The sequence below is a fragment of the Pelodiscus sinensis genome, chromosome 1 (genome assembly GCF_052426305.1).
Source record: "Pelodiscus sinensis isolate ZL-2025 chromosome 1, ASM5242630v1, whole genome shotgun sequence".
Classification (NCBI taxonomy): domain Eukaryota; kingdom Metazoa; phylum Chordata; order Testudines; family Trionychidae; genus Pelodiscus; species Pelodiscus sinensis.
This window is the reverse complement of record NC_143052.1, coordinates 97,491,068-97,517,103: the sequence shown is the minus strand read 5'-3', so window position 1 is coordinate 97,517,103 and position 26,036 is coordinate 97,491,068. Positions and strand designations below refer to the sequence as shown.

Genomic DNA, 26,036 nt, shown 5'->3' with positions numbered 1-26,036 from the left:
AGTGGGAAAAGTGAACACGACAGATGTCAGCGATCTTACCTTTAAATATTTAACACAGACTTTTGAAATCTTGCATGAAAAAAATCACTGAAAATTTGCAAATACAAGCATGGCACCATTACTGAAAAATGACAGAAAGACTATAAACAAAGCTCAACAGCAGTGCATAAAGTTTGTGGGATATATCTAGTCAGATGTCACTGTGATCACTTTGAGAGCCAATCAATTTTAACAACTATATTAATGCTCTTGAAGAATCTGGTAGTGAGCATGTTAGTTAAGATACTGTATTTGGGGTATGTAATATAACACACTCAGTATAAGAGAAATAGTACAAGGAGAACTTACAGTGGTTATAAAAATGGATAGGAAAAAAGATTACATTTCCAGCCTGAAAAATGTAAGCTATTACACTGGGGTAAAGAAAACAAAATAAATTTGAGAAAAGGTAATGACAAAAACAAACTAAAAACTTAGGGGAAAAAATGAGTCGAGGGCTGCCTATACAGTGTCATTATATCAGGGAACAGAGAGGTAACCATTGCTCTCTATATGGCATAGGTTAAATTGTCCTCAACATATCACTCTGAGCACCTTAATACCAGAAAGGAGAGGGCTAATGCTGTCTGACTAATGAAATGGATAGATGGTCAGGATGAATGGAGGGCAGCCCTGGTGGATGTGCCATTGCCTGCAAGTAGACTGTAGGTGATGCAAGGTGGATATGCTGAAATGCTAGTAACTACAGAAATCTCTGACAGACTGAGATGTGGCAGTCTCCCTTGAGGCAACTCAGAAGGCAGTGTGGAAGAGGAAAAGCTGCCCTAAGAAAAATGGTGGTGAGCAGAATGCAGGTTGGTAGATGAAGCACATGGAAATACTCCACGGCCACCAGACCTGCAGATGTTTGAGCAGACTGTTCCTGTCAAAGTAGACTGCATATGGGACTGGGGGTATGTCTACACTACCCCGCTAGTTCGAACTAGCGGGGTAATGTATGCATACCGCACTTGCTAATGAAGCCCGGGATTTGAATTTCCCGGGCTTCATTAGCATAAGCGGGGAGCCGCCATTTTTAAATCCCCGCTGCTTCGAACCCCGTGTAGCGCGGCTACACGGGGCTCGAACTAGGTAGTTCGGACTAGGGTCCTATTCCGAACTACCGGTACTCCTCGTGAAACGAGGTGTACCGGTAGTTCGGAATAGGCACCCTAGTCCGAACTACCTAGTTCGAGCCCCGTGTAGCCGCGCTACACGGGGTTCGAAGCAGCGGGGATTTAAAAATGGCGGCTCCCCGCTTATGCTAATGAAGCCCGGGAAATTCAAATCCCGGGCTTCATTAGCAAGTGCGGTATGCATACATTACCCTCCTAGTTCGAACTAGGAGGGTAGTGTAGACATACCCTGGCTGTGCATGCAAAGCAGGATTTACAGTCGAAGTGTAGCAGCAGGAGACTGCATGAGTGAAAAGTGAAATGAGGACTATTGTCAGTACTATCAGGCCTGAAGTTCAAAAGATTATGAGAATGGGATGTTTCTGCCTATATTAATGGGTGGGAACAAGTGAGGATGATAAACAACAAAACAAAGGTATAACGTACATTTAAGGCCTGATGCGCAACCCACCAGAATCAATAAGTGTCTGCTCATTGACTTCAATGGGCTGTGGCCAGGCATCCAATTCATCCTACTTGCTCCCATATCTCTCTAGAAAGAAAGTTATGCAAGAAAAGTTATTATTTCTCACCTTACTACCTTAGTGCCATTCCTTACGACTTGCATGTCCACCATGCAGCCACCAGTAACATAAGCAGCCAGGTTCAGCTCGGAGAATTCAGCCTGTAGTGAAGTGAAAGAACAGAGGGTTACACGATGACAGAAAACACAAAGAATAAATTGACAGAAATTCAAAACTGTCTTCACACGGAATGTTTCTTTCAAAAGTTTTCCATGAGGTAACAGCAGATCCAATTACTGCTGATTTGCAATGGAAACACTGGAGAAGTGTTTATTGCTCCAACAGTAATGCTGCATGAATACTCAGGATTAGGCTTATTGCAATAATAAATAATCAAGGAATTAAGAACCATCAGGCCAAAAAACGAAAACAGAGGTAAAGTCATTTGAGTATGACTCAAGTTCCCCTTTGGAAACATTCATTTGGAATTATGTCTGAATCTGCTGTCATTGCACTGGCCAGCTATAAACCCAATGCAAAAGATTTATGTCTCCCTTAATAGCTAACAAGCCCCATTATGCTGTAGGATGGTGACAAACAAGGGAATCTACTTGAAGGAGCTTAGCCATTTAAAGGTTTAACTATTAAATATTTAGTAGAGCTAGATAGGTTACTAAGTTACTGTTTAATTATTAAAACAATTCATCATGTTCTTTTTAGAAAGTGTAACTAACATCCACAAAAAGGTTAGTGAAGAATAATTAAGCAATCAACGTGAAAGGTGAGTTCCAGGTGACTCTGCTTGCTGCATAGGTGGATCCCAGTGACTTCAACTGTGTCATATATTTAACAATCCTCTAGAAAAGTATTTGCTTGAGGGCTTGACTACCAAAATGAAATATAATGAAGAAAGGAATGCAAATTAGACTGGGGGAATGTATTGAGCATTATATGCAGGAATAGGATGTCTTCCCTAATTACAGTTTAATGAATAAGTTGCAGTGAGGCACAGTAGATCTGTCTAAAGTGCCTATCACTGTGGCTTTCAAGGCCCAGACACATGCAAGTATACACGGCTCTCCGGAGGGGGCTGTGGGGCCTGAGTCAAGCCTGCCACCCCCACAGCAGGCTCTACCCTTCTCCCAACCCCATCCCTTTCCCAAGCCCCACTCTACCCTATCCTCTTATTTGAGCAAAGTGGCCCAGGATATTTCAGGGGCCTTGTGCATTGGCAACAGGATTTGCCTCACCCCTCACTCGCTCCTCAGGCAGTGGGAGCTGGAGCAGTGCAGTAGCCCACTGCTCTCCACTGTGCCACCCTCTCCTGGCCCGCTGCATCATGCTTCTCTGTGACAGTGAGAAATGGAGCATCCTGGGAGGGTCACTCCGCTTCCCGCAGCTGCTGAGAAGCCGCACACAGTAGATGCATGTGTGGTGGTGGTGGGGCATCCCCTGCTGCTGCACCAGGCTCTTACAATCCCCCAGAACTGTCCTTCCCGTCCATAGGATGGTTGAGGCAGCCACTGCGGGACCCCTAAAAGTGTGGGGCATGGGGCAGCCTCCCCAATTTATCCTATGGATGAGACACTCGTATACTCGTGTAAAGCTTTTTAGAATCAACTGGGATCCACGGGGAAGCAGGAGTCTCTCTTATTGTATATCTCATTGCAGTAACAAGGGCTAAATGTGAATGCAGAACATTTATTCTCTCACTTGAATCAAGGGGAAAAAGGGGGCCACATCTTTTAATTTCAAATGTGGCTTTTCATTACAGATTTTTAAAAATAATTGAACAATGATGTCCTCTAACTAGTCCCATTCAAACTGGCTTCTATCTAATTTCATAGCTATGAGGCAGTGTTGCCGACTCTCACAATTTTATCATGAGTCACACAATAAATTAATGATAGAAATGTTCTTAAAGCACCAGTAGCTGAAATCAAGAGAGTGTATGAGAATGTCAAATTTCATTTTAAAAAAAGTGTTTCTAACTCTCAAGGATGCAGAGAAAAGCACGAACATATGAAGGGAATGTACCCCTAAGGCTACGTCTACACTACAAGTTTTTTCGGCAGAAAATATGCTAATGAGGGACTCCTTAGTATGAGTCGCGACATCATTAGCATATTTTCTACCATTTCTTTTTGCGCAAGGGGTTTTTGTGCAAAAAGAAGCACTGTGGACTTTTCATTTTTGCACAAAACTCCCATTTCGTGCAAGATCCTTATGCCTGTCCTGGAGAGGCATAAGGATCTTGTGCAAAACGGGGGTTTTGTGCAAAAAAAAAAAAAAAAAAAAAAAAAGAGTCCACACTGCTTCTTTTTGCGCAAAAACCCCTTGAGCAAAAAGAAACGGCAGAAAATATGCTAATGATGTTGCAACTTATGCTAATGAGTCCCTCATTGGCATATTTTCTACCAAAAACACTTATAGTGTAGACATAGCCTAAAGATTCAGAAACCAGAAGGCAAATAAAAATAACCCCACTGTGATAGAGGTTAAGGATTGCGTTGGAAACAGCATGTTCAGTCCCTTAAGAGTGGTTGGAAATATTGTGGCAGTGAGTGGCTCAAAAAGGAGTCCTGCCTATCAGCTATTGGTCAGAAAGTTGATGATGATGATGCAAGTCCAAAGGTACAAAAGAGGAGGCAGGAGAAATCGAAGGCAGAGGAAAATTCTCAGGTCTCTAACAAGGAAGCAGGAGCTACACAGGACTTACTCTACTTACAGAAATAAGACAGATTCAGAGGAGTAAAATCATTTCTTTCCTGAAGTCAACATCACTCATACCATCTTGCAGAACCAGCCAATGAAGGAACAATGAAGATAAGAAAAAGAAAGAAAGCACTGAAAAGAGATTCCACTCTATTCCTTAATCAGATGTATTGGACTCTAATCTCCTGCATGGCAGTGGAGAGGATTGTGATTTTTTTTTAATCTAGCAGGCTTAGCGTGTCCACACAGTTCCCAGAACACCCTGGGCTTTTGATTTTTGAGCTACTGGACTTTCTAAGCCCTTGTCTGCTTTTAATCTCACTAAAAGTGCCTCTTGGTGATTCCTATTTAAAATAAAAAATAAGATTGCATTAGATTTTTATAGGATGACACACATTTTTATGTTGCTTTAACTGCAAATTTCAATACATTGATAATCATGGAGTTGACAGGACACCTCCATAATTGTATATATACAATACTGTATCTGCCTACAAACCTACATACAGTGTAAGTGTATGCACACACACAGATCTTTGAACAGAATCCAACAATTCTGAAACAGATCTTGCTAATTCCTCTTTTCTTTGGCTGGTATTTCACTCCACATGCTTTTGCTCTTTGCACCTGATGCACACTCTATTTGAACCACTTGACATACTGAGAGGCTGATGTTGGGCATATTAAATTTTAGGCAGTATTTAGAAAAAGTGGAACAAGAGGATTTTCATCCTATTTGCTTCCTCTTTACTGACTATCCCTTCCCCTGAGAGGCCTATCCATCCTCCCAAGAATCCCCATTAAATCCCCATTTTTTCTCCTCTTTAAGCCCCTTATGTTGCCTCTGGCTAGGGCACTCTGCCCTTCCCAACCTTGCTTCTGAAAAGAGACAGCTGTTGTCACACTAGAGCAGTATTTCCATCTTTTGGGCAGCAAATGACAGAGAATGAAGCCTCTCTCACTGTAGCAATTGAGACTCTCTTTGGGGGAGGGGTAATTTTTAACCCAGTACATGGGAACCCAATATCATTTTGTACTGGCATTTCCTACAGTTCTGGCTGACAATTTCCAAGTTTTGTAGGAGAAAAAGCCAGCACTTTGTAAATACTAATTTGTACTACATTAATATTGACATTTAAAGAGCTACGGAGTTTTAATGACTGCAGTCTTTAATCCCTGGGCAAGAAGGGTGTGTGCACGAGTGCAGGGAGTGGGAATGGGATATGTGGTTGATGTACAGAGAAGAAAGGTGAAGAAGGTGTAGCTGGGGAGTGGGACACAGAGCGTCCAATGAGAGGTCTCATGCATGCTGTTTAATGGCACTGAGTCAGTGTAAATGTATGCAGCCTACAAGGAACACTGATACCAGGTAGCCATATGGTGCCTGTGCTAAAGGTTAAGTGCCATTCAATGTTGGCAGCTGTCATGGTTTTATTGCCAGTCTTGTGGTACTTGTTATTTTTCTTAGAGCCCCAGCTCTTAGTCATGTCCCTATATTAGCATTTCAGATTCAGTTAAAAAAATATTCTAAGTCCTTTGTCACAGTGAATAGCTCAAAAACATGAAACCTCATGATTCGCAATAGCAAAAAGCAAATAAAAGAACAGCTTTATTGTTTTAAAAACATTATAGTTGAGTCAGTCTCAGGCTGTTTTCCCACTTGAAAGTGGGAATAAGAGATCCTCCGGAAAAGAGCTTATTTTCCGGAGGATCGCGTCCAGACTGGCGCTTTTCTCCGGCTTATCTACAAGCCGGAAAAAAGCGGCAGCCATGAAAATGCAAATCCCGCAGGGGATATTTAAATCCCCCGCGGATTTGCCTATTCCCAAGTGCTACATTAGCATCCCTATTACGGAATAGGGGCCAATGTAGACGTAGCCTAAGAGATTTAGAGGAATTCATTGTATAATGACACCCTGAAAATAAACCATGTTGTGGGAACAAGTGAAAGATCTGTACAAGAAGAACGAGAGAGAAATAAATGGTGGGAAAGAGAGGAATGAACGTTACAAATGTACATGAGCTTTTTGGCTGAGCTGTCTTTGCCTTATGCTTTCTGTCCCTGCAGAGAGCCCTTATTTGACATAAAGATTGAGGAAGGATGCCTTAGGAAATGTCTGAAGAAAAATTATCCACAAGGCAGCAGATTCTGCAAGAGACAAGTTGCACTGTCTCTGCTGCTGATCCTCTGTGTTGTTCTCTGACTCACATTCTCTAGTGTGGTATAGTGCACGTGTTGCACCATGCTACTGGAGGATTGGCGTGGGCGGCATTTGTAGAAATCACCAGGGTTCCAAACCACAGGCAAGCTGCACATTCCTCAGGAAAAAGAGACCCGGCCGAGTTAAGTAATGCTCATAAAAGAATGGTCTGGGCCAGGTTCCGTGATTTAGATAAAAGGGACTTCTCAGAGGGGTCCCACTGCATCCCACCAGATCTAACCACTTCAGTAATATCTCCATGCCCTGAAAATACCCATAGACATATCTAGACATAGGCGATGCTGTAAACTCTACTGCAGTGGTTCCCAAACTTTTTGGCATCATGCCCCCCTTCTGCATTTTTGAAAAAACCCTCACGTCCCCCCTGCCAAAAAAAAAAAAAAAAAAGCAGCTTTGTACCAGAGGGCCCCAGTGCCAACTGTACCAACTCAAGCAGCAGTGCCTCTCCCACAGCTAAGGTCAAGTCTCAAATCCTCCCCAAAAAGGACTTGCGTCCACTGGAATTCATGGACCCAAAAGGCCAACTCTAGATGGGCATAATGGAGGTGGATGGAGAAGCCTGAATAACCTGTGACCTTTAAGAATAATCAGCTGCTAGCTTTTAGCTATGGTGTTTTGTTTCCCTCCATTTACAATGGTTACATTCTCAAAGTTCCTAGAAAGGAAAAAGGATGGTGTGACACTAACTCAAAGCAACACCCAGGCAGTTACATATTCACCACTGTCATCTACACTGGGTAAGTAGCCCCCTTGCCCCAAACTTGGAGCCTGTATCCCCTCCTCCCCATGGAGAGCCTGCAGGCCACAGAGAGGGATCCACTGGAGTAGGGGGAAGCCCCCAGAGCTTGGTATCCCCTTCCCCCCGACAGCCTGCAGACCATGAGGAGGCAGTTGGTGGGGCAGGCTCTGGAGCCTCTCCCCTTTCCAATAGCCTTCAGGCTGTGGGGGGCACTTTAGGAGGGGGCAGTCTCTGGCACTACGCCGCACCCCACTGGACAGCTGTGGGGGGCCCTGAAGGGGGCAGCAGCCTCTGGAGCCTGGTCCCCCAAACAGCCTGCAGGCGTAGGGCAGGGAACTGGGGGGACCTACTGGGAGAGTAGCGCTGCTCCAGTCCCCTAGGAGAAGTCACTGTCATGCGTGGCCCCGGTAAGCCCCCACCTCCTAGCCATGTCCTGAGCCCCTTGCCCTGACACCTTCACCTCCCACTTCCCCTGACTTTTGCACACCTTCCCCATGCCCTGAGCCCCCCACACCTCCCATCCTTCTTTTATAAGTCACCCATCCCCTGCCCCTCCTCACTCCTGAACACTCACGCCAGCCTTCATTTCCGAAAAATACAATCACTGGAATAGAGCATGTATACTTTTAATTTATTAAAAAAAAATTACTTCAGTTAAAGACCTGAGCAATGCTACGTACATCTGCTAGTACCATTATATTTTATACAAAAGGTTCCTTGTTTGATTTTTAAAATAATACCTATCTGTTGATATGTGATAAGTTGTATGTGCTATCATTGTATGTGAAGGTATGAGGCTTTGCTATGTGGGTTACTGAAATATGTTGTGAAGTTTGAAATGCTCACTACCAGGCTTTCAGGTACAATGATGGGCCAGCCAGAAACTCAGGATGGCCCATTAAGGGGAATATACACACCCACAAGGACTACCCCAGGAACTGTATACTAGAGAAACATTTCAGAAAGCATGTACACAATGGAGGCTGCTTAATTCACGTCATAGCAAAAGATCTTTTGAGCAAGTTGGAAGAAGCTATAACAGGAGAAGTGAAATCATGCTTCACCACCCCTTTACAAATCAGTACCTGGAAACACATCTAGAAAACAAAGATTGAACTGAGGGGGTGGTCCCATACTAGAAAGGAGAAGCCTAGAATGTGTACTCAGGTGAGACATTGCTTCATTTAAATCTTGTCTAGTTTATTGAATCCAGACTGTGATTTTACTTTTTATTGTTTAGGGCAGGCATGTCCAAAGTCCGGCCCGCGGGCCAATTGCGGCCCGTGTTCCGGTTTAATACGGCCCCACAGGTAATTTGGCAATATCTATCTTTTAAGGCCCCCAACGAATCCATATGTATTGAGATGAATACATTGTAAAATCTCAGTTAATGTCAGTTGGTCTAAATCAGTTATAAATATATTTGGACACAACATGTATATTTGGTGTTATGTTCCTGTTCATATTTTTTGAACTTAAAAGTTGACAGACAACCTTTATTACCAATAATATGTAATGTACTTTACAATGTTCCTGACATATATTTCAGCTTCCTGGATTTTTTTTTCATCTGGCCTTCAGATACGAAAGGCAGAGTGATTTAACACCTGTTTAGATTTGTCATCCATGTGACGAAATGAAAAGTATGCCGTTTGCAATAAACTTTGCATAAAATAGTTAATTTGCATTTAATTTTAATGGTTCAAAGAATGTCAGGCAAAATGGTCGGCCCTCACGCATGTTCACTTCATCAAATCTGGCCCTCTTTGAAAAAAGTTTGGACTCCCCTGATTTAGGGTAATGAGCTTGGATCTGTATGCTTACTTCATATAATCATTTAAAATGTATCTTTTTGTAATTAATAAATCCGGTTTCTATTTTTTATCTAAAACAGTGTAGTACTTGAAGTACAATAGGAATATGTTCAGGAACTAGGACTGGTGCATGTCATCTCCACATTGAGTGAGGGGTGGACTGGGTCATAAACATACACTGGTCAGGCTTCTGACCAGGGTAAAGCAGCACAGCTCTGAGGTCCTAGGCTGAGGAGCTGGGGGAGAGAATTGGCTGGAACATTTCTATTGTTGGATCATGACCGAAAGCATTCACGGAATACAGCTGGGCATATCTCTGCCTGTGAATGACTATGGAAGTGCAGGACCTGAAGGATTTGCAGCTTGGCACAGCATCACAGTGGGAGAGGGAGCCAAGGTTGGTAAGAGGACTGAGTGGAACCCCAGTTCCAGGTTGCACCCCCAGGAACATGTCACAGATACAAACTTAAAAAAAAGTTCAGATTCTATGCCCCCCAGGATTAGGGAGATCGGTAGCTGCACAATTCATGGACCTCCAAAATAAAATGTTATGGCACATCTTCCCTAAGAGGCTGACCTCCACAGAGTTCAAGCACCTGTTGGACTGAGATTAAAGAGGCCAAGATATTATAATCCATTTGGATTCTCCTTCATGGCAATTCTGGCTTTGCTTCCTTGAGAGGGGAAGGAGGCCCCACCTTTTTGTTATTTATAAAATATTTTTTTCCAGAAAACTGTGAGAATGCACACCCAAAGGGCTCAAGAACAGAGGGCAAATGAAAGGAACCCAACATCATTATTATCATTATCTTTATGATTACTATTGTTATTTAAAACCTCATTTTTTGGAGACTGGCTCATCATTTTCAAATGCTTGGGAGTAGCAATACTGAATCTGAGATCTTGAATTTTTAGACAGATACAGTCTCAGGAGTTAGATGGTTGAGGATCCTGGAAATATGATAAACCAAGACTTCTACGTGTTGGACTTCAACTGAGATTCAGCTTGATAGTGAATGAATGCCATTGAAACAGAAGGACTCTTGGAAGAAAAATATCCACATGACATAAAAAACAACCATAATTGACTCCTTTGTTGGCAGAAAGGCCAAGGATTAAGTACACAGTTCAGCAAAGCACCCAAGTATGAGATATACTTTAACCACATGTCTCACTGAAGCCAATTTCATTGTTTTGCTGAATAGAGATGGGAATACTCATATACTTACAGATAAACACATGCTTAAGTGCTTTACTGAATGGAGGCCTAAATGAACATGCAGCCTGAATTACTCACATTGTGTTAGGAGAGGTCTTTTAGAATCAAGCTTGAGGTAAATTGATGGAGCTGTCTGCACTGTACCTGTTTTTTGGCTGAAGAGACAATTAAGTCTCTATGGCTGTCAATCCAGCCTCTTTTGCCAACACAACTTTCACTTAAAAGGCTAAAGAAAAAGATTAAATGTACTCTTGGACGAAGTGGCTTTAGCGATCCAAACACAGAGATAAAACCTGTGGCTTCCAATACTCTGGCTTAATTCCTCTCACTGACTGTGCCAACATCTAAGAAGAGAAAGGAGTCTTTGGAAACAAGATATCACTTTGGAAGAGCTAAAAATCCCTAAATATTACTAGTAAGAGAGCATTACATTTGTGTAATGGAACTACACACATGGTGGGAAGCTTCTGGCATAGCTGGACTTTTTCAGATACACTTGGAACATAAATGCCTCCAGCCCTCATATAATAATAATTCTTCTGTATTGCCATGCTGGTTTAGGTCAGGACTGGAATCCTCACTGCCACTGATCTCTTTCTTTTCCCCTTTCTTCTTTCAGGACTTTTATCAATTTTCTCCCACCACCCCTCTTTCTCCCTCTCTCTCTTGCTCTCTCTGTTTCCAGGCTCTTGGAACTAGGGTCAGTCAGTCACTAAAGCTAAGATAAAGCAATCTCCTGGGCGGGTTTAAATAAATAGGATACATGTGGGCCCTGAGATGGATAATACAGCACATTTTACATCCTAATAGATCACTCAATAAATCAGTGTCAGGGTTTAAACTGAAGAGCATGCAAAAAGGAAATTAAGAAGGAAATAAGAGGATCCTTGTGGTTGAATTAATTAATGATTTGAGAGGATGGAAGCCAGGGAACAGCCAGACTGGAGAGTATACACCCATCTCAGTAGAGCTTACCATGTTTTTCTCATATTCCCTAGAACTAGGCAATGAATGGAGCATCTGTCTTCTCAATGCCTGTGGGGATAAAATTAGCTGAAGGGAGTGCTTGGGGGAAGGGAAGGCAGGAGGTCACATAGTTCATTTCCATAGTAAACAACCTGAGAACCTGACCTGTTTCCAAACAAGTGTAAGCTCAAGAACTATACAGCCAGGGGGGAGAGGAAACTCTCATAGCTGGTAGATGGTATAACCAGTCTAGATAACTCACAATCAGCTGCTGAGAAAGGGTTCTGCTTTCAACACTCCCACCCCAATATAACTAAATGAGTTCGTGACTTATCAAAAAAAAATCAGTGTTCGCACTCTGCTTCCCCCAAAAGCAGCCAATGGGGGTCATTAACTGAAAATGAAGATTCAATAAAGGCAGAAATCAGATAGAATAATCAGTTGGGCAAATGCCTCAGATTCAAATCCCATTTCTGAGCATCCTAGAAGAATGTATGTGACCACAGCTCATGTCTCAGAAATTAACTCTGCTTGCTAACCCATTGCAATGTCTCATTTCTGACACTTTTTTGCAAACATATTAAACATTTTGATGTTTCTCTTCAACACTTTCCATTGTTAAAAAAAGATGCTATTTTATTGTTACAGGTAAAATGTGGTTTAATTATAAAACAGATTTCCCCCCCCCCCCCCCCCCCGAAAAGCTATATTTTTGCCCAGGGCACATAATATGTGAAAATTTACTCTGTGATACATTCATGAGTGGGGGTGGGAGAACCCCTCCAGACACACCATGCAATCCAAGCAGTTTCAGAAGAGCCACAACACTGAGTTTTTGAACACTCAGTGTAGAGTTTACACAGATCAGTTATGGAGGGGGACCCTTGCTTCAGCCGGTTAAAGATCATCACAGCATGGTGAAGTGGGATGCTGGATCTGCTCAGCTATATTCAGAATCTTGTTCCAGTTTCTTAGCATTGCTGCTGTCTGAGGTCTGAGACAAGGTCATGCACACACAGTTCTTTTTTGTACACTTCCCAGGCTAGGACTGTGGAAGAGTGGTTAATATCAGAAGAAACAAAGTGAAGTGTTCCATGGTGGCTTAGGCCAGAGGGTCATAAGTAATGCAAAGGGGGGAGGAAGGGCATGAAGAATGAGAAAAATAAGTGAATGAGAAACAATGGACACCCAGAAGGGATGAGTAAAAATTGAAGCATAAAGAGTTGGAGTCTGAACAGATAAGTGCCCCTTTTTTGGCCTGGTTGATATGCATAGGGGCCTGAGGCCAAATTAAAAAACAGCCCACAACAATACAACTTCTGTATTTCCCTTGTTGGACAATGATAGAACTGATGATCACTTCTGCATTCAAGGTCCAATGAAGTAGGATGCAATTCATGCTCTATCACTCCTAGGCTCATTTGCCATATATGGGAGAAAAATGAAGCCTGCTTTCTGTTCCCGGTTGTTGAAACATCTCTCAATTATATAATCCATTTTCTGGAGGAATGCTGCAATTTTTACATTTATTATTAGAAGGGGCTTCACTGAGGTATCTCTCAGAATCAAAACACTAGTAGGCAACAGTTCCTACTAGTTAGCCACTGTTAGCCACTACAAAGGCTGTTAGCCACTACAATGAGGGCACATTTTTGTCATATGCATACTTGTTTATTATTTACACTCGTTAGCCCCCCTCCCTTTGGTTCTATGTCCAAACCTGACTATGCCAGATAGAACAAGGGATCTTGGCTGATGGGTTGGATGAAGTTCACAGAAGTTCCCGAGCAGTTCACAGGCTCCATGTCAGGATCAAATTAAGGTCTAGGCAATCTAAGCATAGGCTGAGGGCCCAATTTGTGGATAGGACCCAACCTGAGTGGTGCTTGACTCCATCCTCCCTTGTCATGACAGAGAGGCAGCAGGGCCAAACCTGAGAGAGCATTTGGGCAGCCAGCACTGCTCTTCCTTCTCATCATTGCTACAGGGACAGAGAGCCCTCCCAGAGCCTGCCCCACCTTGTCCCATTCCAGTGGTCAATGTTCTCTCTGTTCTGTTGCTTAGCAATAATGTAACCCACACACCTGCTAGGTGTGCTGGCTTTTAGCTTATGCTGCAGAGGCTCATGCATTAAGCTCCAGAGGTCCCAGGTTTGGTTCCACCTGTCGGCATTACAATAGCATCAAGAGCTACAACAAATATGGGAAGCTTTGGTGAGTGCCTGCCAGGGGAAGCCAGCTGTGGGGACATGAGGGAATTTTGTCCCAGCACTGAGTTAATCCACCCCTGTCCATTTTAGCCAGTAGACCCCCAACCAGATGAGTACTGGAGACAGCTCCTCTCCAAGGAGCTCATATGTAATGAGGGGGGAGGGGGAGAGAGGTACTGAGAAGGAAGGAAAGAAGATGCAGGGTTTACAGAGGTAGTTAGCCTATAGCTGCAGGCCAAAATTGGACTACCAGATGTTTTTGAATGGACCCCAAAATCATTTTAACTTCTTTTTTAAAATTATTTTCTCTGGCATCTGGATCTTGACTATACCTTGACTAAGAAATTTGGATTTTCACAAAAAATAAATTGCCTTCTCTGGTTTGAGGTATTTGGGAGAGGAGAAAAGGGAGAGCATGGAATGCTTGTGGGGGAACACAGTGGAAAGGCTGATACTCCCTACAAATGGGGGTGGAAGAGGGATAGGAAGGAAGGGACTAAAATTTAGCAGGGGAGCAGAGACAACCAGATAACGGGGGGGGGGGGGAAGGGGGGAGGGAAGGTCCTGAGGGTTCCTACATGCTTCCAGCCCCTCTCACTTCCACCTCCTCCCCTGGGCATGTGTGAGTTTACATAGGGGCACTAGCCCTATTGGCCCTGGTTTTGCCTCCTCTGGCATGAGAGGTAAACTGAGGCCTGGGCTCTAGGATCTGCAAGGTTACAGAGCTTGTGCTGCAGCTTGAGCTTGAATTTCTACACTGCAATTAAACAGTCCCTTTGCCTGAGTGAGTCCCACTGGCATGGGCCAGCTGAGGCTTTATAACTATAGCATAGACATACCCATAGGGACACTCAAAGCAACACTAGAAAAGGTACAATAGGGAACAACTCTAAAAAGGCAGGACTAGTTGGCCAAAAAGCTTATTTTCATCTCTGGCTTCTCTAATTCTCTGAAACAGACAAGCCTCAAAATTCCTCTTTAGCACCTTTCTCCTCCTCATGGATGCCCACAGACACTTGCAGGTGAGCTCTTAATCCCCTACATGAGTCCTGTAGAGGATTTCAGTGACTACTGACCTGTTCCACTCGGATCTCAAACTCTCCATTCACCTTCTTCCCCTGGAAATACTTGGCCCTGAAGAGAGAGGGGGGAAGAGAGGTACACAATTAAAAAGGATGCAGTTCATGATTATTTGTCAGCTACTGTTTTGCTGGGTTTTTTTCCACTTTTTGCTGCAGGATTTCCAGATGGTTCACAACATGTTTTACTAATTCCCATTTTCCCTTGACTCTCCATTCTCCAAGAAGAACCTGCCAAACCAGATGAAAAATATCACACAGAAATTTCCTTTGAGGGTTGGGAGGTTTTTTAAAGACTGAAAAAATAATTATCTCCCTGCACCTTACAGAGCAATGGTAATCATCAATGATAAGACCAGTTTGTAAGCATTCTCTCTCCTGGGAACAGAAGCTGTGGACATAGGGAGACTAAATCTATCATGTGACAAAGAATAAGGGTAATTTTTCTTCCAGCACTGAACAGGAAACTTAGTTATCATAAAGAAAACAGTATTAAGTCTCTTTTTCTCTCTCTGCTTCACTGTGGCGCTTGTCTTAGGAAATTTACCAGCCCTATCTGGCTACTGATTAAAGAAACAGCAAGAGAGAGGTAGAAAGAGAGAAACAAGGAGATACTGAAAAAGTCTCTCTCATATACCTCCTCTCATCTCTGCTAATAGCCACCATCATTGAATTCACAAGAGGGGAAAAGAGAAAGATGTTACTGCTCAAATGGAGGGACTAATAATGCAGTGAGAACTAGGTAGAAGACAGGAACATGCTGTTTAAGCCACTCTCTTCTATACAGATTTTATACCATGCCCATCATTGTAATTAGAACTTATCAGGAAATTTCTAACAGAAAGCCATTTTCCAATCAGAAAATAGGGTTCATCAAAATTATTTTCTTCCTTTCAAAAATTAACAACTTAGATGACTACTTTTGGGTTTTTTTTTTCAACATTTCTTGAATAGAAAATTCCAGGAATCTCACCACCCCCAAAATATTTGTTTTCATTTCAAAATAGTGGGGGGGGAAGAAGGGGAAGGATCCTTGTTTCACAGTATTACCATCTCCTAGTTTTTGCCTGTTGGAAAACACCAACACAGTGTAGGAAATAGTTAAATATTGGAAGTGTTTGTTACTTTTGAGAATAAGAAACACTTTCAGCTCTTTTTTGGCCAAGTGACAAAAATTTGGACAGAAAAAAAACCTGAAGGAAAGATAGTGAGGGGAGGGGAAGCGCAGGTTTTCCCTATACCTTTTTAATGTTTTTTTTAAAGTTTCCCACACATTTTATTTCATTCCCTCCCATTTCGTTGGAATGGGATAGGTGAGGAAATGTGGGGTGCATGGGAAAAGTTTAAAAAACAATCCACAAAGTTATCCAGATTTAAAGACCCAAACTGATATTTTAAATCTAAACAAGTTTGTTTAGAAATGGTGATTGTTAACAAAATGAAAATGTTTCCAACCAAAAAAAAAACTCTATAAAAGTTCCCTCTGTCAAAAAGCCTAATCATCAGCATAAAGTTTACCCTAACTATTAGGAAGGAACAATACATTAGCCAGGTGTGACTATTCTAAAGGGCTCTTACAAGTAAAGACAATTGCAGAACTTTAGCTATCCCTAAGCCTGGTTGGGCTCTGTGAGAGTAGGATGAAAAAAGCCAGACACAATCTCATGACTTCAGCAACAGCAGTTACAGCAATTGCACTGAAATTCATCCTGATTCTAGAGATATAATTGCATATAAAAGTATTTCCCATTTTTACATATAGAGAATATCGTTGTAACCAACTTCTCAAAAGCCAGGATAAACTTGAAGGGTGCCTACAGTAACTGGGTTGACGTTTGAGGCATGGCATTCGGAGGTACAAAGCATTTTTTTTAAAGAGAAGATCATCACAGTGTATATGCATTACCCACAATTATGAACCAGACTTCTTTCCTCTTATGAACCCTCCACTCTGTTGAGTTGCTGGTTCCTAATTCATTGGTGTCTCTTTGGTCCTACTCACAGGAGGCGGATCATCCACACACTCTTTCATCCAGTGCAGATGAAGCAATGAGATTTCCACTGCTTAGTCCAGGAAATTAGCCTTCACAGTAAAAATTATAAATCTCTCTGCCTCTCTGCTACAATACAGACTCTGTTGCCAGAGTCTGTATGGGGGAGGGGGACACCACCCCCATGAGCACCCACAATATAAGAATAAGTATTCTTGATTAAGACACAGTGAGACCTTTGTTTCTGGACTCCACTTTCCACATGGCCTGGTTCATTCCAATGACTCAGCTCACATTTTAAAAATGAGAGCATACATTTTCTTTCAAGGCAGACCCAGAGGGCTAAGCTGCTGCAGGGGCTCTGAAGACTCCATGTGCTAAATAATTCAGAGATAAATGTTTTGCTCTGCCACTGCACAGGGGAAGACCGAAACACCTGCTACACATACGCTTGGAAACGGATTCAATAGAGTTTTAAATTTACACTTGGTCTGAGTGTCTGAGCCTTTGTGAAGCAGAAGTCACCAAGCTATGCAAAAGAGAGACGCTAGTCTCATTTCTGAGTCCCTGAAGTTTCAAGCAAGCAGGAAATATTTTATACAATGGAAATACCTGGTGGCCACATTCCTGGTCAGAGCTCCAAAGCACTAGACACTGTATCAACACACAGCATGAAACAGTCCCTGTCCCAAAGAACTTACATGAACTGGGCCCTCGCTATTTAGGAGGCTGAGAGGTTCTTAATACTCCTATGTGAGCAGGCTTCTTTCCTAGACTTGCTGATAAAAGCTTCACAAGAACATGGGGACACAAGTACTACAGGCTGGCTCCTGACAAATGCTCACTTACACATCTGGCATGGGAACCAGAGAGCTGATGCTTTTCAAAACCAGACCTTTTCTTCTGGTCCCCATAACAGATGTGCTGTGTATGTCTCAGACTGGGCACAGAGCACCGTTTTCCCCACCCATATCCACAGGGAGATGCTTGGATTCTCTGAAAAGTGAGCTTTGAATCTTTCTCAGCGCATTTGTGAGAGGAGACATCTGGGGTTTCTCCCATAAAGGGGCCAAAGACAAGATTTTAACCTCTTCAGAAAGCAGAGGATTTTGTGTGCTTTTACCTAGGAGAAATATTGCTTCCCCAAAATGTGCAGCTCACTAATCACAAAGAAAGATGCACCAAGAGGAATTTATTTTAAAAGCAGAGGACATCTACTGAGCTATTTATTATAGCACTTCCTTTCCCCCCACACTAGCTGCAGCATTCAAATGTTTCTTAGCATTGTAAATCCTCCCTAGGGTTTGTTCTGCTAGCATGGAGCCATGAGTCTTTTCATCCAAAATATCTGTTTACATGCTAATTTACTGAGATCAGAAACCAAACCACCCAACCTACACCCTGTGTAGCCTAATTGTAATGCAGCAGGCTGACTCTGTCAACATCCTGCATGCTTTATTATAAAGTGCTGGCTGATTAGACTGTTGGTCAATAGTCCATGTCAATATGATGTGGGTGGGGGAGAGGGGAGACAGGATGAATTTAATAATTCCTGTTTTGATCTCTCAAGCCAGTATGCTGGAAGGACTGTGGAGGCAACCCACACAGTCTCTAGAGTGATGAAAGATTCCTTGCATTGCTCATAAGTGACTTCATTGGGTACACAAGGAGTAGCATTGCTGAGGCACCAGAGGAAGACCTGTGATGGGTCTCATGATTAAGACATGTTATTGGGACTTGAGATCTGGGTTCATATCCTGGCTATTTCAAATCCTGGTGTGACTCTCAGCAAATCATTTTTATGGCCAGACTTGCAAAGGAGGGCAAAATTTTGCATTCCAGTTGTTCTCAGCAGCACTTAGTGGGTCATGCTTGCTTTTGAAAATCTGCCCCTTGATCTCTCACTCTCTAACTCAGTTCCCCCTCTGTCAAATGGGGATGTAACTTCCTTTCCTTCCCTGTTGTCTGGGTTGGTACAAACTCAGAAAGGAAGCAGCTTGTGCCTTGTATTATGCAGGAACTGCAAGAGCTCATATGGCCTCCAGTGCTGACTAGATTGTGTCCCTGTTCTATTGGTCACCTGGAAGGATAGCCATCTTAGTAATATTTTAAAACCAGACACTAGCGAGCGTGCTCCTTCCCCCTGAGGCCCCATCCCTTCCTCCAAGGTCCTGCTCTGCTTTACTCCTCTCCCCGTCTCTCTCCAATACTCACTGCTTTTGCCATCTCCACCCTCCCTCCATGGATCGGGAGGCACTCGCCTACAGAGCAGGGGCAGGGAGTTGCAGCTGCTCAATGCAGGTGGGCAGCAGTGCTGGAATAATTTATACACTAGGGGTGCTGAGAGCCATTGAACCAAACTGTAAACCCTGTATATAAAATGGAAACCGAGTCAGAGGAGGCTGCGGCCTCTCCCCTCCCCCCCCCGCATCTGTACTTCCAGCACCTATGCAGGTAGGAGATGACCTTGGCTGAATAGGGGCCAGTGTGGGTGCTGACTCTACTCCTCCCTGCCTTTCCTGCCCAAAGTAACTGGGCTTTGGGTGTCTGGCCAGTAGATCTGACTGGACACCATCAGGTCCCCCCTTTTTGACCAGACGTTCCAGTCAATAACTGGACACCTAGCAAGTCTTGGCGAATCAGTATCTGAATCACGGAGGCGCCACGACACAACAATGGAATCAGCTCCGACATGTATAGTGGAGACTTCCAAAAGCAGCAGAAAAAGGGACAAAATTCATGGGGGTCATTTTGTCCTAGGAGTGTATATGACATTGTAAAAGTGAGCAATTGTAAAAGTGGTTGGCAATTTCCTTACTCCAATGAAAGTACAATACATACACATTTAGCGTTGCCTGATTACTTTTGTTTTAATATTAAAACAACTCCAAAGGTGCATTTAGTATTCACTTAATCAACCAGTTCATATGCTCAAACCTGGAAAGCAGGATGCGTTTTTACTCCCAGAGCTTGTTGCTTCCTTAAGTTTTTAATTTCTTGTTGCTTTTATATCCTGGTGCTCCTAGGGAACCCTTCAGTGAACACATGATTCTTGGTGTATATAAATGGGAGGGCATGATGCAAAGAACTTTCCATTTTCAATTTCTCAATTTTGCCAGAGGAGGTTGTGAAGACTACGACTTTAACAGGGTTAAAAAAAGAACTAGATACATTCACAGGGAATAGGTCCATCAGTGGCTATTAGACAGGATGGGCAGGGATGGTGTCTTTCACCTCTGTTTGTCAAAAGTTGGAAATGGGTGACAGGAGACGGATCATTTGATGATGACTGTTCTGTTCACTCCCTCTGGGCATCTGGCATTAGACAGAATACTGGGCTAGATGGACCTTTGGTCTGACACAGTATGGCCGTTCTTATGTTGCAGAGTGCTCCACAAAAGGACTGAGAAACATTTGATATGCCTGGGTTATGCAGGATCAGGCAGAGTATCCCAAAGGAACTCTTGTTCAGGTGCAGTCTCAGCAGGAGAACACCTTAACATAGCCTACACTGCCAAATGCTAGCTTTGCTATCTGTCCTGAAAATGTTCTGGACATGGATGCCATGAATGTAGCAGGGAGAAGAGAGAAGCAGCCATTTGAAAACCTGAAGCTGTTTCATTATGTCAGTTGGCTGAATGAGTGGGGTTATGTCCCATTTTGCAGCCTGTTAGAAGCACAGTAGTTTGTGTTAAATGTATTTTATGGGCCTTCTTCAGGCCATTTCACAAAATGGTGACTACAATAAATAATTTCCAAGGGCAAAAAGAGATAAAGGAAATGAGACCTCACTGGAGTTCCTGTAGGAAATGTCTCTGTGATCTCTTGTCATATGTCTGGAAGGAACTCAGAAACCATCATCACCTCACCACTCCACCTATGTAAAAGTCACTATCCTAAGGCAGATGGAGTCACTGCTGTCTGCATTTCAAGTTGAGGGCTAAAAGGTTTGACATCTTAAAGCAGCAGACCATGTAGGTGGAGCAAATTCATTAATGGGCAGAAATATGCCTTCAAGACAGCCTGAGATATTCCTGGAGTTCCTTTTTCATTTCATTCAAACCAAACATTATTTCTGAACTAAAAAGCAGAGAGAGACTCCCAAACTATTGCTCTCACTTTGCTTGCACGCCCCGGTGTGAATTTTATCATAAAATCGTGTGTTGGTTACATTTTCCTACTTTATCCTGGATAAGTTAGTGGTGCTTCTCCTTCAAGAGGCCAGATAAGAGGCCAGTGAGTGAGAAGAGCAACACTAAGTCCAGAGCCTGAATGCCATAGCTAGCTGCATGAATTCTTGCACATACGGCCCTATTGTGTTAGATGTATGCTTAGCTTACAAGAGCTCTTGAGGAGCAGCATGGATCTTCCTTCCCTGGTAAATGGGATGATGTTTGACGTCATATAGGAGGTTTCACAGCCTCAAGCAAAAGAACGCACACAGGATAGAGGACAGAGTGTCACCATGTTTTATGAGCAAATTCCTGTGAGTCTTTCCATTATCTTAAATAGGTTTAGGATCAGGCCTCTAATAGCACTCCAACCTACAAATTAAACATAGTTTTAACGGTTGTCCATTTATCTAGCAACAGACTCAGGCTGTATTTCCTGCCTCACACTGCAGTGGGGGAATAAATAAAAAAATATAATTCAAGGACACAATAGGAGCAAAATGGGAGCAGGGAGCAAAACTAAAAATGGAGGAAGAAAGAGTAAGAGCAGCAGGAGGAGAGAAGTGACTGAATCAAATAGACTAAATGGATTAAATTATGGAATCTCTCAATTCTTTTCTTTGACATCCAAATACAAAGATACCTCTCTAGTCTTTTGGGAATCAAAGCATGTAATTTCCTCCAAGATCAACCTAGAAAATGCCAGGCTGCAACCCTCTTGATTGGATGAGGGTGGACCTCACGGAGTGAGGTTAGCCACTCAAAGAATTCCCTGTGTCAAAGGGCCTGGAGGCCCAGGGGATGCACAAGGCCCTCACTGTATGTCCGCATTGTCCCTTCATAAAAGGGGTAGGGACTGGGAAAAAGGAGACAGTTTCCAAGATACTAGCAAGCAGGCTGCGGAATGCCCAGACACCCTTCCAGCCCCTATGACAATACAAAGGGAGTCAGGGGTGCACTTTTGTTGGTTTGCTCTTTTAATGGATAAAAATGAGCAAGGCTTTCCCTTCTCTGGGCCAGCTCCCTACTTCTCCCAACTTAGAAATCTGAACGTGCAAATTATATGGATTTCCAAGTTTGGTTAATTATTGATCACGCAAAACCTTGTGGCTGAGGGAGGAAATGGTTACCCCAGAAGTAAGTGATTTGAGACAATCATATCTATTCTACTCACCTGCTGCAATCTAGAGACCTTTGTGTGTCCTTCAGACATAGAATGGATAAGTTATTGTTGAAAGGACAACTTATTATCCCCATTGTACAGATGGGGAATAGACGCACAGAGAGATTATGTGGCCTACCCAAGGTCAGACAGGGAGTCATTGGGAGAGGGGGGAAGAGATCTCCCATGCCCTAGGCTGGTGTTTTAACCACAAGACAATCCCTTCCTAGATACTGTAAAATAATCTCTTTGGCATTTTTATCTTCAGGGTGCATAGTGAGCATCAGTAGTTCAGCAATACAAGGTGAGTCCAGGTTGCTGCTACACAAAAACACTAGGCCTGCGTCTAGACTGGCATGATTTTGCGCAAATACTTTTAACGGAAAAGTTTTTCCATTAAAAGTATTTGCGCAAGAGAGCGTCTATACTGGCATGTGCCTTTGCACAAAAGATTTGCCAGTCTAGATGCATCCTAGAGCTTTATAACCACAAACGAGCCATCATTGTCCCCTGAGAAAAATGAGCCTGTCAATGAACCTCCATCCACACTGGATCAGCTCTACCCCTTGGAAGAGCAAAATAATCTCTCTAATTAAGGGGTTCACATAGTGCACATCCGTGTAGTATCTAAGTACTTCCAACCCCTACCTCTCCTTGTAAATTAAGATTTCTGCAACTATCTACCTCCTGCATTGCTTATTGCTAATAATTCTGAAACAGGCTAACTACAGACAATGGAATTCTTTAAAAGAAAATGGGTCAGTTATTAACTAATACTATACTTGATCTTTGGTCCTTTGCATTTTTCTGAGGTTGTAAGTATTTGAAGGGTGCCTAGCTGAAGGTCAGATGCTTCTCAGTCTTTTCTCCCTCCCTTAACCACAAGGGCCAGCATCACAGCAACATTCCTTCTAGTCACAGAAAACTGGATGAGCCCGCTTCCAAGTTGCTGCTTAAATCAGGCTTAGGCGCTGCTGTGGCACATAAGGCAGCAAATTTATTTTACATACAATTTAAAATTGTACATTGCTAGCAGGTTTTCTTGCTGATAAATCTAGATGGCAGAGCCTGGAGCTGTTTGGAGGGGGTATCATTTTCTAAAGGGTTCATGCAACACTGTATTCTACCTTTGCTCTGAAGTGAAACGCACCTACAGCCCCTTTGGGTGTTAGGAACAAGAGAACCAAAATAACTTGGAAAGCAAAACGCAGCCAAAGTTGCTGTTTTAGGCAGAAATGATGTAAATGCCTGGGTTCACATGAAGGTCACTAAAAGGCTCGTGAACCTTCAGAAACCTGTCTGAATTTCTTAGATTTCCCCAGGTTTCCCCATTCTCAAGTTATGTCTATATATACCTATATCTATATCAGAGAATGAGTTTATCAGTCCTGATGTTTGTTCAAGAACTCCTCCAAAATGGTAAGAAGTAGGACAACCTGGTTGTGCCAGGAAAATAGGTTGTGTCTGGAATGGGATTGATACTAATAAAACCATACAGAAAAGAGACAGAATCACCAGGCAAATGAAAGGGGCCCGCTGGGGGTGTGCCCTCCCCCATCTGGGACTGCTGAGCCTCGAGCCTGAAACTCTACCCCCCTCCTTATTCATATGGGAACATTGCGGGCTGCTCCCTTTTGTCAGGGATTGAGGGGCAAGTGCACAGTTTTCTTCATTACTCACTTTGACTTGGGGGGGCAGTGCAGGGGATAGAGGAACTTGAATCTGCCCCCACTGGGAGACATGTACCCCCTCCTCTGGCTATGCTCGCTGAAGCTGCAGCAGCTATGGAAAGGCACTTCTCACCAGGCCCTAAACTGCTGCAGTGAGGGAGGGCTGACGTAGTCCTTTCTCCCCAGGCCAGCCTGCCTACTGAACCCCTCAGTCTCAGCCCCACTCTAGAAAATTATTTAAATGAAGAAAAACTAAAATTAATTGAGTTAAAGACCTGAGAAAGTCAGGTAAATTTTCTAGTACTATATATTAAAAAGGACTCTGGAAAAGTAATTAAGGCCCCAAATTTGAGTTGCCTTAGCATATTTGCAACCTGGTAAGAACGTGTGACAGATTCCTAGTGTCTATTTTTGTAATACTATTAATCCTTTACATTTATGTATCACCTTACAACCAGGAACACTGTACCTTCATTGCTTCACATATGCATTATAGAAATATAGACACATGATGATGATATAAATTAGAAGTTGCATTGCTTTTTGGGCCAGGTATGGTAATAAGGTCCCTACTTGCTTGCATTTGCCAACTATCCTGTCACTCTTCAAACTAGGCATGTTTTGCAATTTATCACCCACAATCTGCTCACTATGGCTATGTCTACGCTGCAGCACTATACCAAAGGTATCCCAAAATAGCTACTCCACATCTTTTGAACGCACCCGTTATTTCAAAATATAATGGGCTTGCTATTCCAATGTCCTTGTAAACCTCATTCCACGAGGAGTAAGGGATGTTTCAGAATAGCAATTTATTTCAAAATAAGTAATGTGTAGACAGCGCCAAATTTCAAAGTAACATAGAAATAAAATATGCAATTTGCATTGCTCAAATTACGTATCTTATTTCAACCTATGGTGCAGTGTAGACACACCCTATTCTATTATCTCTGAGACCACTACTATTCAAAGTATCTATACAATATTGAAATAGCTACTCTTAATTCATATATTTTATCACATATATTATTCTTATTCCCCTGCACAAGTGGAATTTTGTCTCCAGACAAAGACGAGTTGCAAGAAAGGAAATATTCAGTGCTGCTTAGAGTTGGTGAAATCATGACAACAGGTTTGCAAGGAAATGTATCTACTGTAACCACAGGTTTAGTAGTTTGCTTATTACATTCATAGAGACTACGTCTACACTGGTAGCTTCTTGCGGAAGACCAGCCGTTCTTCCGCAAAAACTTGCCAGCTGTCTACACTGCATGAGTGTTCTTCCAGAAGTAAATTTACAGTATAGCACTGTAAAACAGGGCTTCTTCCAGAAGAGTTATTCCTCTCCCCACAAGGAATAAGCCCTTTTGCACAAGAGCTCTTCTAGAAGAGGGCAGTGTAGATAGGCAACATGAATTTCTTGCGCAAGACGCCCCTATGGTTAAAATGGCCATCAGAGCTTTCTTGCGGAAGAGAGCATCTACACTGCCATGGATGCTCTTGTGCAAAAGCACATCTCTTGCGCAACAGCACATGGCAGTGTAGACACTCTCTTGTGGAAGAGTTTTTGCACAAGAACTCTTTCGCAAAAGAGTTCTTGCACAAGAAGCTGCCAGTGTAGACGTAGCCCTAATGTTTCCAAACAACAAATGGATTTGCAAAAAGAAGGGAACTAGTTTGCAAAGTTTTGATGGCTGGTAGTCCTGGACTAGTAATGTATTTAAGGTTTAATATCCCACAGACTAGAAATTGATTTTTTTTTTTTTGCTCAGCGAACTGGAGCTGGTAATTTTATCTTCCTGTTGGGATCCAGCACTTTATTCCATGTCCTGACAAGCCCTGGAAGCCTACTTTCACAAACAAACACAAAGAAGTGTTATTTCAGATAGTTTGGAAAAAGGTTCAGTTAGGAATAAATCATAATTTCTCTTGCCTTCCAAGTCCAGGAGTTTGGCGTCATTGTGTTAAGACAGCCTGGCTTTAGAAAAGGAGGGAAATGAAAAAAAAGCCAATTCCATTTTTAACACATTGTCCTTAATATTATTGTTGTCCTGTGATATAGAACACAGTCTTGGTAGGATGGAAGGATTTTAAGCAAGAAAGAATGCAATTGTGGTAATATTAGACTAGCTTGGAATGAGAAGAAAACACCTATTGTCTTGAAAAATGACATGGGATAGTTAGCAAACAGAAGTGAGGAGGGGCCTTATTACTACAGCTGGCCCAAAAAGCAGTGTGCCCATGGCACTTTATTCAAGGGCTAGTTAGGTATGTGTGTACATTTCAAAAATAAACCATTTAAACAAAGTGTTAGGGAGGGGAAGTGAGTACAACTTCAGGGACAATGGGGGTTAACAATTCACAGTTCTCAAATCTAATTTCAGCTTTGAAGGAAAAAAA

At 42.7% G+C, this 26,036-nt stretch overlaps 1 protein-coding gene across 4 annotated transcripts in view; it reads right to left on the bottom strand.

Annotated features, from left to right (window-relative positions):
- SYN3 (synapsin III) overlaps positions 1–26,036 on the bottom strand; it is a 382,630-nt gene that overhangs the window by 240,861 nt on the left and 115,733 nt on the right. For all 4 annotated transcript variants that reach the window (XM_075938194.2, XM_025178914.3, XM_025178915.3 and 1 more), the window contains 2 exons: positions 14,639–14,696; positions 1,748–1,839 (listed from right to left, as the gene is read on the bottom strand). In XM_075938194.2, the coding sequence (XP_075794309.1) occupies positions 1,748–1,839; positions 14,639–14,696 (150 nt within the window). The remainder of the gene's footprint in view (positions 1–1,747; positions 1,840–14,638; positions 14,697–26,036) is intronic.